Consider the following 17,324-nt stretch of genomic DNA (forward strand, 5'->3'; position numbering starts at 1 on the left):
AATTAAGCACTTTTTTTATTCTAGTTTTAATATTCTTAGTTTTAAAGTTTTATTCTGAACAAACTACTTTGATAATGTGTTACTTCTTATAACCACTGAGTCTAAAGGCATTAAATATTTTGGTGTTGGATAACCAAGTTCAAAACTGTCGATATTATTAAAAATATCCGTCCGACGCTTCGGCATTGCTCAACAAAACTGAATGAAAGGAGTTTATATCTTAGTTTTTGTAAGTAGGCTATTGTTTTGTGTATTTTTTGTAATTACTGTTATAATTAAGCGACCCTTGCGTTTCGGGAGTCATTTTAAAGAATTGGGATAAAATTTAAACTTTAGTGGAAAGAGCGAAGTGATGGGCTAATACGATCACCCTTGGAAAAAGAAACAAAACAAAACAAAACATATAAACATGCATCTGTGATTTTTCTTCTGGCAAAATTCTAAAATTCAACATTTTTAGAGATATGAGACATGAGCTATGAGACATGAGCTATGAGACATGAGCTACCTCTACAGTAGGGTTCTTTAATACACTGAATATGATGGTGTGAGTTCTTATACTTCAAGAGGTCTTTTCCTCTTTTTTCCAAAAATCGTAGCTTTTGATGGGTAAGAGTAAACTTGTATATTTGGAATCAGCATTATAAGCCGATTTTTTTTTATATGTCAATTGGTATCAAAATTCCGTTTTTTTAGAGTTTTGGTTACTATTGAGCGGGGTAGCTCCTTACTTACAGTTCGTTACCGCTAACTGTTTGATTACCCATTAAAATACAAACAGAGATCATTGAAATATTGATCGTTTTTTCTGCATTAGTATTGTATGTATTGCATTCATAAAACTTTATAGTTGCATGAAATGTAATTAAACAGATAGAAAGGGTTTTTCAACTAAAGTAAGGAGCAAGTTTAAAACTTGAAACAAATATAAATTACTCTGTATATAAGGGGGACTTTCCCCTTTCTCAACACCTTGCTCATTAACCTTAGTTTTTTAGTGCTTTGATTTTTTTTTACCAATTGAAATTTTCTTCCAAAATTTGGAAAAAACCCAAACTTCACGGTAAAGAATAAAGAGCTAAGGAGGAGACAGCATCTTTATACAAAGAATAATCGGTTCAAACAGGTTTCAAATCTGTTCCTTGCTTCCAGTTGAAAAGCTCTTTTTTATTTAATTTTTGATTGTTTTCCAGATCATACCTGGGTCTAATCAAGATATAATTGGAGTTGTAAGTCCATCAAAATCCGTTTTTTAGAGTTTCGTTTACTATTGGGCCGGGTCGCTTCTTACTACAGTTCGTTACCACGAACTGTTTGATTCGCAATTTCAATTTTCGATAAAATTTTAATATACTTAAAAAAACCCAAACTTCACGGTAAAGAATAAAGAGCTAAGGAGGAGACAGCATCTTTATACAAAGAATAATCGGTTCAAACAGGTTTCAAATCTGTTCCTTGCTTCCAGTTGAAAAGCTCTTTTTTATTTAATTTTTGATTGTTTTCCAGATCATACCTGGGTCTAATCAAGATATAATTCGAGTTGTAAGTCCCTTAAATTCCCAGTTAGTTGCCTTTAAAATGTGTCAATCAATAGTTATACGTTGATTAGTACCGTCCTACGTTTTAATTACATAAAAAAAGACTAGTTTTTTTAACTAAAAGTAAGGAGCGACATTACAACTTAAAACGAACAGAAATTACTCCGTATATGAAATGGGTTGTCCCCCCCCTCAATGCCTCACTCTTTACGCTAAAGTTTGACTCTTGGCCACAATTCTACTTTTTAAAACAATTAAAAACGTTAGCGCAAAGAGCAAGGCGTTGATGAGGGGACAACCCATTTCATATACAGAGTAATTTCTGTTCGTTTTAAGTTTTAATGTCGCTCCTTACTTTCAGTTAAAAAGCTAGATTTTTTTATGTAATTTCTGAACGTTTTTGAATTAATGCATGTTTGATTTTGGCTCTCCACACATAAATTATTAAAATGAAATTTGCATATTAATTCCTTTTTTGGCTAAATGGCTTTCTCTTAGTTTTGATCAGACGATTTTGAGAAATAAGGGGTGGGGAAGGAGGCCTAGTTGCCCTGCAATTTTTCGGTCACATAAAAAGGCAACTATAAATTTTAATTTTTAACGAATGTTCTTATTAGTAAAAAATATACGTAACTTAAGAATTAACTTACGTAACAAACTTTTATATTCTTAAATTTTTATTATGTATATGAGGGGGTTTGTACCCTCCTTAATACCTCGCTCTTTACACTAAATCGTAAGTTTTGTCCCAATTCTTTAAGAATGATCCCTGAGTCAGAAAGGCCGTAGAATAAATAGTTGAAATTACTAAAAATACTATAGCATAAAGAGCGAGGTATTTATCTCCTCCTAAATACCTCGCTCTTTATTTTTAAATAAAGTCCTTTTTGCCCAACCGTCCTTTTTAAATGTCCTTTTTGGCCAACCGTCTGGGGCTACACGGAAAGCAGGTCGTCCTTGTCTGGGTTGGGAGGATGTCATAAATAAGGATTTAAAGGAAATGGGAACTTCCTGGGAGGGTGTAAAGAGGGAGGTTTTAAATAGATTAGGTTGGAGGAGGAGCGTGCGTAGCTGTGTTGGCCTCAGGCGACTTGGTGCTGCAGTGAGTTATTAGTAGTAGTAGTAGTAGTATTTTTAGAACCCCTCATATGCGTAATAATCTCTGTTCGTTTTAAGTTTCAATTCTACTCCTTACTTTCAATAGAAAAAACTTTTCCATGTTTATTTTTTCATTGTTTTTTTTATAGTAATTTTAGAAAATCCTGCGCCCTTTTCATTGAATTTTTTTTCCCCCATGATCATCTTTCCCAGGAAAGATCCTCCCACATAGCCCCCTCCCCTCAACCTTACCCCAAAAACAAAAAAAATATCCCCTGAAAACGTCTGTACACTTCCCAATAACCATTATTATATGTAAACACTGGTCGAAGTTTGTAACTTGCAGCCCCTCCCCCAGGGACTGTGGGGCAGTAATTCATTCCCAAAGACATAGTTATTATGTTTTTGACTATGAGGAACAAAACGGCTATCTCAAAATTTTGATCCGTTGACTTTGGAGAAAAAATGAGCGTGGGAGGGGGCCTAGGTGCCCTCCAATTTTTTTGGTCACTTAAAAAGGGCACTAGAACTTTTCTTTTCCGTTAGAATGAGCCCTCTTGCGAAATTCTAGGACAACTTGGTCGATACGATAACCCCTGGGAAAAAAAAAAATAAACACGCACCCGTGATTTGCCTTCTGGCAAAAAACACGAAATTCCACATTTTTTAGATCGGGGCTTGAAATTTTCGCTATAGGGTTCTCTGATACGCCGAATGCGATGGTGTGATTTTCGTTAAGATTCTATTACTTTTAAGGGGTGTTTCCCCCTATTTTCCAAAACAAAGCAAATTTTCTCAGGCTCGTAAATTTTGATGACAAAGACTAAATTTGATGAAACTTATATATTTAAAATCAGCATGAAAATCCGATTCTTTTGATGTATATCTTAGCATCAAAATCCGTTTTTTAGAGTTTCGTTTACTATTGGGCCGGGTCGCTTCTTACTACAGTTCGTTACCACGAACTGTTTGATTCGCAATTTCAATTTTCGATAAAATTTTAATATACTTAAAAAAATGCCTGGTAAAAATCCTTGTTAATATGACTACTAAAGAATTTTGGTTGGATGAAAAGGAGTATTATTGTTTGTATGGATGGAAATTCTTTGAGACTTTTGATCTTCTACATAACTAAAGCCATCACAACCTCTACAAGAGGATTTTCTTATCGATAAATACATTACATACTATTTTTAAAATACATAAGTACTTCATATAAATAGAAAAGTGAAAATATTATTATTTAAACTCGTTGAAAACTAGGTTCCTAGCGGTATTTGCCACCCCAAAGGAATTTCATGGCGGGGCTGATGATGACCTGCCTTGCCTTTTCCACCTCTTTGCTGGTGGATATGGTAACGTAAAATATTAGATGTATAAAAAACATTTTAATTAATTTCTACTCCCCCTACCTCTTTCAACATTTATCTGAAGCCTAATGAACAGTAAGAAGTTTGTCCATTAAAATGTATTTTTGCATTTATGTACCCTACCCTCACCTAAACAAGGACTTCCCCTCCCCCCTCATTATAGCGGATACGCAATTAACGATCACGAAGCTTAGCCTAATTTCATTACAAATAAAAAGAATCAACTTGGTTGAATCCAGTACTACCATACCGTGACATTACTTCTTTTGTAACTGGGAAGCCTAAAATAAAGCTATTGATGGTTTTAACTCAATTAGGTTCTCGGGATTTTAAATTGATTGCAAGTTCGTCCTCTTCGGGGTAAAGTCGTAGTTTGGTACCCAAAACCACCTAAACTGTCACCCAACCACCACTGCTATTTTGGCGTCTGGCCCCACCCTGGAAAAATTTATGCCGGCGGCCTTGCATTCCACCAACTAATCTGAACAGCAATTTCCACTCCAGATTATCATTTCAGGCTGTTTACAAACAATATTTTTATTTCTAGGATGTAAAGACAAGGATAATATTTTGGCTTTAAGAGACAGACAAAGTTTTCTAAATTATTCATTTGAAGAACAAGAAAATTTAATAGGAATTTGAAAATGAATTCTTGTATCTTTTGTAGTTTTTGCTTAGTTGAAAGGTATGCAGACAAATTACTTGGAACAAATTTTTCAGCAAAAAAGTGAGAATTGGAATGAACGAATGTCCAACAGGATTGTATAAACTATTCTAACTTTCTTTATCTTGTTGCGTTTGTCAAAATTTTACGACATTTTCAAGTTAAACAAAACGAAAACCGAGCTATTTTAACAGAAAAGTAGTGTTTTTGCAATGATGTTATTTCATAGAATTTATTTATTCCTATTACATTGCCTATTTCAATTAAAGCTAAGAAGCGGGCTGATCTACACATCGATCCATGTAGTTATTCAGTTGCAGCACATTTTGTATATTTATACAAGTTCACAAGGAGAGAAGGGGGTGGGCGGGACACAACTTGAAATCGGTGTGAAAAAGAAAAAAAGCTGCGCCGAAATACCCTTTTCGCTGGATGTCTAAGAAAATTCAAAGTTGCGAAAAGACAGAAATTAAAATGGTAGTTGACTGTTCTGAAAATCCATATGTCGCTTATTTGAACTGTAGCTATTCTTATCCAAATAAAAACGATGTTACCTATTAACCCTTCTTATAAGAATTTTCTTATGCTGATTTGTTTTGCCTCTGAAATTGAAGCTTCTTCAAGAATATAAATAACCGTCATCTTCGCTTAATAGTTTATTTCGAATAAGAAATAGTTTCCTCATGCGACACGACTGAGTACAAGCATGTCAACAAGTGCCATCTACGGAAACGGAATATTATTAAATTCATTTTTTGCTCCGATGGTTTGTAACATCTTTCCCGGCAAATTAGAACGACTAATAGTGTAATTAAATTTAAGTGACAATTGAAAAGAAGTTATCATGAAATTCATAACTCTTTGTTCTCAAGATTCATGGCCATCTTTTAATTTTCATAATTTGAAAGATAAGTAAAACTAAGGTTTTTGAGCTTGACGATTCTACCCGTCATTCACTTGTGACCTTAGATCCTTTCTAGCTATAAGCATGGAATATTTCTCAGACAGACATTTATAATTATTTTCTAACTTTCAGTGGGAAAAAAAATTAGAAAAAAGTGAAATCAAGAATAAAAAAAGTAAAGTTAAATTTTTGGTATAGAAAATTGCAACCGTGCAACCTTGTGTTGTCATTCTTTTAAAAAGAAGAAGATTAAACAGCTCGATTTTTAAAGGTTCTAAATAAGAACGAAAAAAAATTGAGTTTAAAAATTGTAACCTACTGATTGTAACTTGTACAGATAATTGTAGAGATGGTTGTAACTTCAACTATGAAATTCAACAATAATGTAAATTGTACAGATGGTTGTGACTTCAACAATAAAAAATCTTATTATTTGTAGTCTCAAACTTGGACTAGATATCCTGCCCTTTTCAAAGTATATAAACATAACAATTTTGTATAAAATATTTATGCAAAAGGGAATTTCCCAAACTAGCCCAAGGACTAACAAGCTACGAGGAAAAAGAAGGAAAACAGCCAACAGGACCATGCGCTACTCATAGACAGGGCCGTATCCAAGATTTTTCTTTTGAGGGGATACGCAGAAAAATTTCACGATACGCAACAAAAATTTGTTTACATGTATTTTTCGTATTTTTTTAACGAGCCGGACAAAAATTTCAGAGGGGGAAATCTAAACCAGGTAATGCTGTCCCCCGCCTTACCCAAATTTTGTCACCTGAATTTGTATCAGATAACATAGAAGGTATTGCAACATGAGAACAGGTAAACAGCCAAGATGAATCTAGCAAGAATAGTTAGAGTAAATTGTTGTAACAATGAGGCAGACCTAAATGACTACTATCTCCTTTAAACACCTTGGAAATCCTTAGCTACTGTTATCGAAGAAAAAACGCACAGCATGTCTGAGATTATTTTGATTCTATAGCGCTATCTAGCAAAATCATGGAGATGTTCCAAGCTTTGCAGTAGCAAATATTCATCCAAGATATATATTCTTAGTTTAAAGGCAAATAGGCACACTTGTGTCCTCCATGTGGTATGATTATTTGATTTCTTCTTGTTTGATTATCAGATTGTTAGGGCATATTCTTAAGAATATATATGTCTATGCCCAAGGGGGCTATAACATTTTTATTTTAATGAAAAAGGAGTTATTACAAGGGAAGCTTAGTTGTGCTAACTCTAAAACGTTCTGAAGCTTGACGTCTTCTTTTAGCCTTATTCTATATTAGCTGGAATAGCGGAAATAACTAAAAAGATTTAGAATTTGAAACAAACGTTAGAGATAAGTTTTGGTTTGGTATGATTATAAAGGGTACATTTAATGGTAAGCTGAGCAATGAGAACCAGCTTAGATAAAAACGATTATACTTATCAGAAAGCTCTAAGATCCATGTTTACTATTTAGTGAGAATCAGCTAAATTTAGAAAGCAAGGTCAGTATGGTAGTACAAAATATTTTTGGCTAATGCTTTCTTCAACGCTTATTTCAATTTCTCATATTTATGTTAGTTAAGCAAGCTGTGAATCTGACTGTCTCTAGCATCTGCAAAATCTGTAAGCTCTCAGAAGGAAATTATATTCTGGAAAATCCGGAAAACATCACTACATAAGCTGGTAGAAATCCATCGAAAAGTGGTAACATCGGGCGGTCTAAAATTACTACAAAAGTAATTTAAAATCACTAGAAAAAGTCAACAGTCCTTGGCTGCGTTTCACATTGTAATTATAAATAATATAATTGTAAAACAAGTTAGGCTCTCAATCAGACGACAACTAAAGCATCCAAATATATCTATTAAAGAATTCAATAGAGCAAGAACTATCCACCAAATCTACTCATATTATCTCAATATCAATAGTTACTACATGTATGTCTCAAAGTGACAAAGGTCACCCTAATGCCGCGATTAATGGGTAAGAGGTCTAAGGGTGACCTGCCCTTCTTGGTCTCAGCGTATTTTCGATTTATATTTATCTGCTGACTACTGAAATGGCACCATCTCCACCTCTTGACATGGTAACAATTGAATTTAAAATGGTTTCGTTTACGTTTATACAAATCTGTCAAGCAAAAAAAAGTTGTATAAATGTATAATTTGTATAGACAAACAGACTCTAAATTTTATGATAACTCACAGCAACCTTGTTTCTCCCAAGTTACAGGCTTAACCTACTAAGTCTTTAAGTCTTTAATCTTTAACCTACTAAGACTTTAACTAAGTCAAGTCAATCAGTTTTTAGAAACAGCTACTTCGTGTAAATTAAATTAAAAAATGACTAAGGTCAAAACAACACGTTATACGAAGAGCAACAACAGGAAACATCAACTGAGAAATTAATTGAGCCAAAATTTTGTGGTGTTTTTTAACTTCAATTGATCTTCAGGGTGTCTTATTTTCTCATTCAGTATCTTTTAATTACTTTTAAACGCTAAAATCCTTATTAGCTTGAACTATAAATTCCCTTAATTAGCTTGAACTATAGAATATTGAAGACATAAATAAACACATATATCAACTCAATTCAGCTCCACTACTGTTGAAGTGAAATGAATTAATGGGAGTGAAGTGAATGTTGAACTGTTGAAGTGAAATGAATTTGGGAGTGAAATTACTCATTCCCAAAAGTGAGATGGGGAAACGAGTTTAAAGGTAACTGAATATATAACGAAATTGAGATCTAATAATATATAAAATTATTCACTACGAGATTGTGATAAAATTAATCTACATAGTACTGTTGATTTGGATATGGTCAATATTCGTATGCCTCAAAGGTATGATGGTTTATTTTAGCAAATTATAAGATTTGTAGGACTCAACTGGATATTTGCTGTATAGAATCTGTATTGAGCGTAGCCATTCGGTGGCGATAACCACTAGATTTTAGTGATTTTCTGGTTGATTTAGTGATTGTTTTTAATAATCGAATGATATATGTGTCAATTTAGTTTTTTTGTTTGTTTAGGTAATATAAAAAATCACTAGAAATAGTGACAAATCACAAGGAGTAGCAACCCTGGCTGCAATCATTTATATAACTATGAATGGATTAAGATAAGTAATCTCTTGGGCCCCGGCATAAACTTCGAGTATGTAATTATGCTAAAATTTCTGGTGTTAGTGACATACGATACAGAGTAATTTTCGTTTGTGAAAAAAATTGAACTCCTGAATTTCGTTTGAATAGGTCACGGTGTAAAATCCTGTAAGAACAACGACATACTCTTTGTGCTAACATCCTTAGAACGAAACGAAAGACACTAGTTTGTCTTTTCAGGATACTATAGAACTATAATTAGGACCCAACCTTGTTTCCCACGGACAACCTTAACTTGATTTTTCTATATGGAAGCATTCAGAGAATGCTGTAATTTACAACACAGATGCATCTAGCATTTAATCATAGTATTTCGGATATCGGAGGCTAAAATTTGTTGTTTTTCTTTGTTTTTGTTTGTTTTTTTTTTTTTTTTTATTGAGAGACAATTGTCTGTGCAGAAGATACTTTTTAGGAATTACAAAGCGGCAAAAATCAATTTCGTGGGAATTAAAAAGCGGCAAAAATCTACATTTTCTCTACTTATTTTTGCCAGTGAATAAGGGAAATCTTAAAAAAATGAATTTTCTTAGAATTATGGGAATTGAATAGGGAATGGGAAAAACAGACTGAAGCGGTCTAGTCTCCTAAGTTTAAGTAAGTAAGATGTGATAATTATTTTTGACTTTGGAGGTTTTAAGAAAAAAACCGTTTGTCAAACCCTTCAGGGTCTTAAATGTTGTTTTGGTAGACTGGGTAAAGTTCCAACACTGTGGCATTTCCAACCACTCTAACCACGCGGCAGGATTCTTCCGTCAAGTTACTCTATTTAGATTAAATATATAGAAATATTTTAGTTCATTCGTCTTCAGAATGCCGTATTTTCAACTATTTTCAACAAAACCCATAACTTCAATTGCTAAACTCCTGTTCATCACAAGGAACACGATATGATCTTGAACGACGAAACTCTATATTTTAGTTCTTCTAGCGTAGTCACATCTCTTATTCCTTACTGGTCTAATCTTATTCCTAAGCTAAGAGCGCCCTGGAATTAGAAATAGATATTACCGTGATAAAATTGATTGGAGAAATGCCTTCGTAAATCAGCCTTTCACTTCCTTGTTCCTGGAATTCAAGACAGATCCACATTCGAATATTTCAAACAAAAATGCCTGTTCAAATCTAGTTTGATTTTAATTTTAAGATTAGAGAAATTGATTTAATTTCAATTAGTCAAATTAATTTAGCCCTGTTTAAGCTATTGCATAAAATTATCCTTAGTTATTATATCTAATAAAGATAAAATGCAGGATACACATATCATTTTCTTTGGGCGAGCACGTGGCGTGTTAAAGGGTATTTATTGTAGAGCTAAAGCTTTTAGGAGAGAAGGGGATAAAATCGTTAAAGTAAGTAAAATATAAAACTGTACGAAATTATGAAACAAATTTTGAAAGTTGTTATATTATGAGGTCGCAACCCACACGCCCCATCAGCATAGGGGCACGAATGTACAAAATTATCAAATTTTTTCCAGAGGAAATACCAAAAAACTGTGTAGTTATTTAAATGGCCGAGCAAGGTAAGAGAAAGACAATCATATTTCTATGTTTCCTTTCTACAGCAACACATGAAGAAACATTTTGTATTAATGTAGTTTCTAATAGAATGAAACCACTGACGTGAATTCATGAAAAATAGGGAGAATGTATCTTTAAAATCTTGGGATGTGTGTGTGTGTGTGTGTGTTTAAAACGATAATGCCAAAAAGCGATTTTTCAATGAAAAAAAAGGCATTTTTTCAAAATTTAATTGTGGGTATCAAGGTTCCCCTCCCAAAATTGGCACAACTGAGTGAAATAATCAAACAATAAGGGAATATTTCAACTTTTTTACCATTATCTTTGTTAAATTAAGAAAAGACATTGAACAAAATACACAGTTTGCTTGTTCAAGCCTGTTCAATGCTTGTCATAAGTATCTTATTTCTTTCTCATATTTTATTTACCATCCTGTGCATTTTAAACGGGTTTTTTTTCATTTATGTCGCTTTTATCCCCAAAAATGTAGAGGTGCCTTCAGGGCCTTAAATTATGGGAAGACGCCCCCTCCCACCCAATGTTTTCGGTCACTCGGTAAAAAAAGAGATCGGCAAAATTGTCACGCTTCGCGTCACGATTTTTCAAACGCCGCTAAAATTTTTCTGTTCAGTTCAATAAAGACCACGAAATTACTGACATGTTATCTACAGAAGTTTTGAACTTGGTGGGTGAACAAATCAGTTTTACCGACTCCTGCTATTATTTTACGCATGGTGATATGTGCCGAAATCTAGATTTTGGTTGATGAATGCAGCGCTTCTATCGACTCGTGCAATGATTTTATGTATTGTATTCGAAACTGATATTATGCTAATTATTGACAAAAAAACAGTCGGGAAAAATGATCAACCAGTCGGTAAAATCTCTTGCTCCCCCCACCCAAACATTTTGGCTAGTAATAACCCTGGGTCCCTCAGTTTAACTAGATTAAAAAACGGACCTAAGTTATTTCAACGCCAAGAAAAAAAAATTTATTAAACCAGCCCCCTATCCTACAGTATCACTCACTTTCTTTAAAAAATACAATAAAGTACAAGTCACGCTATTCCCCCCCCCCCTCCCCAAAAAATGCAAAAGAATGCTTACTACAACATTCTGAAATTCTGCTATTTCAATTATGAGGTTGTATCATAAAATTCTTAAACTTGCTGAAATTACTGATGAAAAACTTCTCGAGAATTTAGCATTTAATTGGATGTTTTCTTTCTTTTAACAAAAGTCTATTAGTAAAATATTTATTTTCTTTTACAAATTAATTATAATGGGCAAATTCAATCTTACCAAAGGATGCATATTTCAAAACAGAATAAAAATTGAATATTTTGCAGTAGTTTTCTAGCAAAATTCTGCATTTTCCATTTTTATGTCTTCCCTTTTTATAATCTCTAGCATCAAACTTGAAATGTTCACGAGAATCCCACTCATCGTTGGGGAATATCTACCGTTAACACCAAGCTAGTTAATTTCATATTAAGTCAAAATTTTAGAGTTTCGTTCTTTATAAGACGAGCTCCAATTTTTACTGCATGTTCAATTCCGTTAACGTCATAATATTCCCTGAACTTTTGAGACCTTAAAAAGGAGAAAAGAAAAGACTTCGTTTCATTTTAAGAACGAATTTATGAGACAAAAAGTTCCCAAATTCAAAAAGGTTGTCAAATCGTATCCATATGAAAGATATCTACATTACTAACGATAAGTAAACAAGAGCTAAGAGCTCATATGGCACTTGTGACGAGGCAAGAAGAGCTAAGAGCCAAGAGCTCATATGGTATGAGCTCTAACAAAATTCTAAGAATCAATAGATTGATTTAAAGGAAAATCAGAGGCTTAATGCCGGTCAGGATTTAAAATAAGAGCTCTGAGTCACGATGTCCTTCTAAATATCGAAATTCATTAAGATCCGATCACCCACTCGTAAGTTATAAATACCTCATTTTTTCTAATTTTTCCTCTGCCTTTAGCCACCCAGATGGTCGAATCTGGGAAAACGTTTTCATCAAGTCAATTTGTGCAGCTCCCTGACACGCCTACCAATTTTCATCGTCCTAGCACGCCCAGAAGCACCAAACTCCAAATCACTGGACCCCTCCCCCCAACATCACCAAAGAGAGCGAATCCAGTACGGTTACGTCAATCACGTATCAAGGACATTTGCTTAATCTATCCGTCAAGCTTCATCACGATTCCTCCACTCCAAGCGTTTTCCAAGATTTCCCCCTCCGGTTTCCCCCTCCAACTCCCCCCAATGTCACAGGATCTGGTCAGAATTTAAAATTAGAGCTTTAAAGCACAAGATCCTTCTAAATATCAAATATCATTAAGATCTGGTCACCCTTTCGTAAGTTACCAATACCTCATTTTTCCAAATTACCCCCCCCCCAACTCAACCAAAGAGAGCATATCCGGTCTGGTTATGTCAGTCACGTATCTTAGACATGTTTTTATTCTTCACATCCAGTTTCATCTTGATCTCTTTGCTTTAAGTATTTTCTACGATTTCTGGTCCACACCCCCCCCCCAATGACGCTGGATCCAGTTGAGATTTAAAATAAGAGATCTGAGTTACAAGATCCTTCTAAATATGAAGTTTCATGAAGATCCGATCACTCCTTTGTAAGTTAAAAATACGTCATTTTAACTAATTTTTCAGGATTAACTCCCCCCCCCCAATAGAGCGGACCCGTTCCAATTATGTCAATCACGTATCTAAGACTTCTGCTTATTTTTCCCACCAAGTTTCATCCCAATCCCTCCAATCTAAGCGTTTTCATGATTTTAGGTTCCCCCCAAACTCCCCCAATGTCACCAGATCCAGTCGGGATTTAAAATAAGAGCTTTGAGACACGATACCCTTCTAAATGTCAAATTTCATTGAGATCCGATCACCCGTTCGCAAGTTAAAAATACCTCATTTTTCTATTTTTTTAGAATTAACCCCCCCCCCCCCCACTACCCCAAAGAGAGCGGATCCGTTCCGATTATGTCAATCATGTATCTAGGACTTGTGCTTATTTTTCCCACCAAGTTTCATCCCGATCCCCCAACTCTAAGTGTTTTCCAAGATTTTAGGTTTCCCCCTCCCAGCTCCCACCCCCCAATGTCACCAGATCGTGTCGGGATTTAAAATAACAGCTCTGAGACACGATATCCTTCCAAATATCAAATCATTAAGATCTGATCAACCGTTCGTAAGTTAAAAAATACTTCATTTTTTCTAATTTTTCCGAATTAACCGGCCCCCACTCCCCTCCAGATCGTCAAATCGGGAAAATGACTATTTATAATTTAATCTGATCCGGTCCCTGATAAGCCTGCCAAATTTCATCGTCCTAGTTTACCTGGAAGTGCCTAAAGTAGCAAAACCGTGACCGACAGACAGACAGACCGACAGAATTTGCGATTGCTATATGTCACTTGGTTAATACCAAGTGCCATAAAAACGGAAAGAACGCAAGAAGCAGCCTAGAGGTATCCTAGTACCCTACGGTAAAATAGACAGCGATTAGGAGAAACCCTACCATATGCACTCGGACATTACTAATGCAATCATTAACATTTGAAAAGGGAATATAGCAAATGAGATTCCTGGCCACTTAATCTCGTTTTTTGATTAATATACAATCAAATCAACGAATAGAGGACAATCCAACTTGAATATTAGAAATAAAATCCAGATTTAAAAGTTTTTTAAGACCCATACGATTAAGGGGTGCTGACAGAAGCTCAAAGCAACTGTTTAGACCTTTCTCTCATTTGACGAACTAAATGGACACCATCAGTATGATCATTATTTCTATTCCCAAAGTCGACATAGATATAAGAAGGTTCATAGTATTTGTTAAACAGAGGGACACATTTGAAGGAAACCCTATCAAATACAAATACTTCCTTATTTCTATTCTTTTTTTTCCCGACAATTGGCCGTAACAGCTACTATTTTAGTAGTTGGAAGGAAACAACCCAGAAGAAAACATAAAATTCTGAAAACCATTTTAAAGATTTCTAAAATAAGGTCTTAGATCATTCCAAAAATAAAACGTATCAATTTACTTTACCGGCCCCCTCTTCCCAACGTGCAAATAGACAGCCTGAATTTTTCATACTCAATCAATTTTCCATAGGCGATTTCTTACCTTCAAATTTATTTAACGCCAAACAAGCAAGGGCAATGGCAACAATCGAAGAAAATTTAATAATGTTATTTGGGCTACATATTTGCACATTAGGGGGGAGGGGGTAAAGTGATGGGCCTTCTAGGAATGCTAGTTTTTTTAGAATTTTCTAAAGTGGTTTTCAAAATTTTGTAGTTTTTCCTTCTGGAGGTGCCAACCACTAAATCTGTTTCCCATAAAATAACAAGAAGAGTCCCGCAAAATATATTGGAAGCATATATAGCATCGCTTCAAGGGGGTGGTAGAGTAAACTCATACATTATTAGGAATGATATACGTAAGTATCCACCCTTGCTTTAATGGAGCTGCGATGATTGTTCAGGCTTTTACTCGTAACAATTACAAATCTCATCACTCCGTAGCTAGACAATTAGCAAAATTCGCATACATCTATGTGGACCTATCTACCGCTTCTTCGGTTTGTTATTCGGTCCAAAACTCAATTCTTCCACATGACTTACCCATCCCAAGAAGGCACTTCTCTCCTAAACTTTCAAAAGCTCCTTATTTTCGAGATATTAAATTTTACACCGTGGTCAATACATATTCTCTAGCTTGGCCTTTTTCGCTGCTTGGTCTACCCATAAACCACTAGTGGTGGATCCAGGGGAAGTCAACCCCCATACTCAAGGGTGGATCTAGTGCAAAATCTTCGGGAGGCCCAATGTGACAAGTGTGCCAATGAGCAAAATCTTAAGGGGCCCAGGTGCCAATAATTGACCAAATTGACAAACTTATTTAAAAAAAGGAGTAAAAAAAAGAAAAAACAGGATAAGAGGGCGCAAAAAAATTCTTGGAGATGGCCCGTGGTCCCCCCGGCCCCTTGGATCCGCCACTACCCCCACTTGTCTAGGCTGCATTTTAGCCACACAATCTACATCTATACGGAGTTATTGAGCAAAAAAAGTTATTCTAGATAACACTCTGGATCTGCTAATACCCACTCTCATTAGTAAATGATGCATTGCCTCTCCCCTAGATTTCGAAATTTTGGGGGGATCTTCCGTTGCATTTTTTTTCTTTGGCTTTTTTGGCATTTTTATAGAAGTGTTTTCTTTTGCGTTTTTAATTGAAAAAAAAAAAAAAAAAAAACATTGTCAACCTAGACTTTAAAAGTTCTGTTTTTCCCTCTCCTATATTTTTCTAGATTAACACCGTGCAGAAATAAATATAAGCCTTTGACATACCATAAAGAAAATATTTGACCAATAACGTCATAAGTTTCATCTACTATCCTTGAATGTATGGCATTATTTTCGTCCATATATTCAACACAATACAACCATCCTAACAACACCTTAACAACGCCAAAACCAAACCAAAACTGACCGAATAATACAAACAACCAATTACACTTCATTCATTTCATTTCACATTTGATGTCACTGACAAGCAAGTCAAACACTCAAGGAGTTTATTTCTGAGATGATTGCGAGGATAGCAGAGGCGCTTTTTTCTCATTCACGATTAGCAGAGCTTCACAGTGTAGCTAAAGTAGCTTCCTGATATAATTCGTTATAAGATTTTCACATATGTTACAATACCACGATTTCGATTTCAGAATTACTTCTGAAAAATAGATAATCAAACAGTTCGTGGTAACGAACTGTAGTAAGGAGCGACCCGGCTCAATAGTAAACGAAACCCTAAAAAACGGAATTTCGATGCTAAAAGATATATCAAAAGAATCGGATTTTTATGATGATTTTAAATATATAAGTTCCATCAAATTTAGTCTTTGTCATCAAAAGTTACGAGCCTGAGAAAATTTGCCGTATTTTGGAAAATAGGGGGTAACACCCCCTAAAAGTCATAGGATCTTAACGAAAATCAAACCATCGCATTCAGCGTATCAGAGAACCCTATAGAAAAAATTTCAAGGTCCAATCTACAAAAATGTGGAATTTCGTATTTTTTGCCCGAAGACAAATCACGGGTGCGTGTTTATTTGTTTGTTGTTTTTTTCCCAGGGGTCATCGTATCGACCAAGTGGTCCTAGAGTGTTGCAAGAGGGCTCTTTCTAACGAAAATGAAAAGTTCTAGTGCCCTTTTTAAGTGACCAAAAAAATTGGAGGGCACCTAGGCCCCCTCCCACGCTCATTTTTTTCCCAAAGTCAACGGATCAAAATTTTGAGATAGCCATTTTGTTCCGCATACTCGAAAACCATAATAACTATGTCTTTGGGGATGACTTACTCCCCACAGTCCCTGGGGGAGGGGCTGGAAGTTACAAACTTTGACTAATGTTTACATACAGTAATGGTTACTTGGAAATGTACCGACGTTATCAGGGGGATTTTTTTGGTTTGGGTGTGGGGTTCAGGGGAGGGGGCTATATGGGAGTATCTTTTCTTGGAGGAATATTTCATGGGGGAAGAGAAATTCAATGAAAAGTGCGCAGGATTTTCTAGCATTACTATTAAAAAAACAAAAAAAAACAATGAAAATATAAACATGAAAAAGTTTTTTTTTTCAATTGAAAGTAAGGAGAAACATTAAAACTTAAAACGAACAGTGATTATTACGCATATGAGAGGTTCTAAAAATACTTTAGCATAAAGAGCGAGGTATTTAGGAGGAGATAAATACTTCGCTCTTTATGATAAAAATTTTTTAAGTAATTTCAACTATTTATTCTACGACCTTTCTGATTCAGGGGTCATTCTTAAAGAATTGGGACAAAACAAGATTTAGTGTGAAGAGCGAGGTATTAACGAGGAGACCAATCCCCTCATATATAAAATCAAAAATATAAGAATATAAAAGTTTGTTACGTAAGTTAATTCTTAAGTTACGTATATTTTTTACTAATAAAAACGTTCGTTAAAAATTAAAAGATCTCGTTGCCTTTTTAAGTAACCAAAAA

The 17,324-nt window shown here is 34.8% G+C and overlaps 1 protein-coding gene across 3 annotated transcripts in view; it reads right to left on the reverse strand.

The window, feature by feature from the left end:
• LOC136034577 (glutamate receptor-interacting protein 2-like) overlaps positions 1-17,324 on the reverse strand; it is a 353,116-nt gene that overhangs the window by 272,108 nt on the left and 63,684 nt on the right. The window contains exon 1 of one of the 3 annotated variants that reach the window (XM_065715825.1): positions 15,646-15,794. The exons of 1 other annotated variant lie outside the window; for it this stretch is intronic. In XM_065715825.1, coding sequence (XP_065571897.1) covers positions 15,646-15,685 — 40 coding nt within the window. In that variant the 5' untranslated portion in view covers positions 15,686-15,794. Of the gene's footprint in view, positions 1-15,645; positions 15,795-17,324 lie in introns of those variants that run through there. One more of the 3 variants, XM_065715828.1, reaches the window with a different exon arrangement.

This window comes from Artemia franciscana, chromosome 13 (genome assembly GCF_032884065.1).
Source record: "Artemia franciscana chromosome 13, ASM3288406v1, whole genome shotgun sequence".
Taxonomy (NCBI): Eukaryota; Metazoa; Arthropoda; class Branchiopoda; order Anostraca; family Artemiidae; genus Artemia; species Artemia franciscana.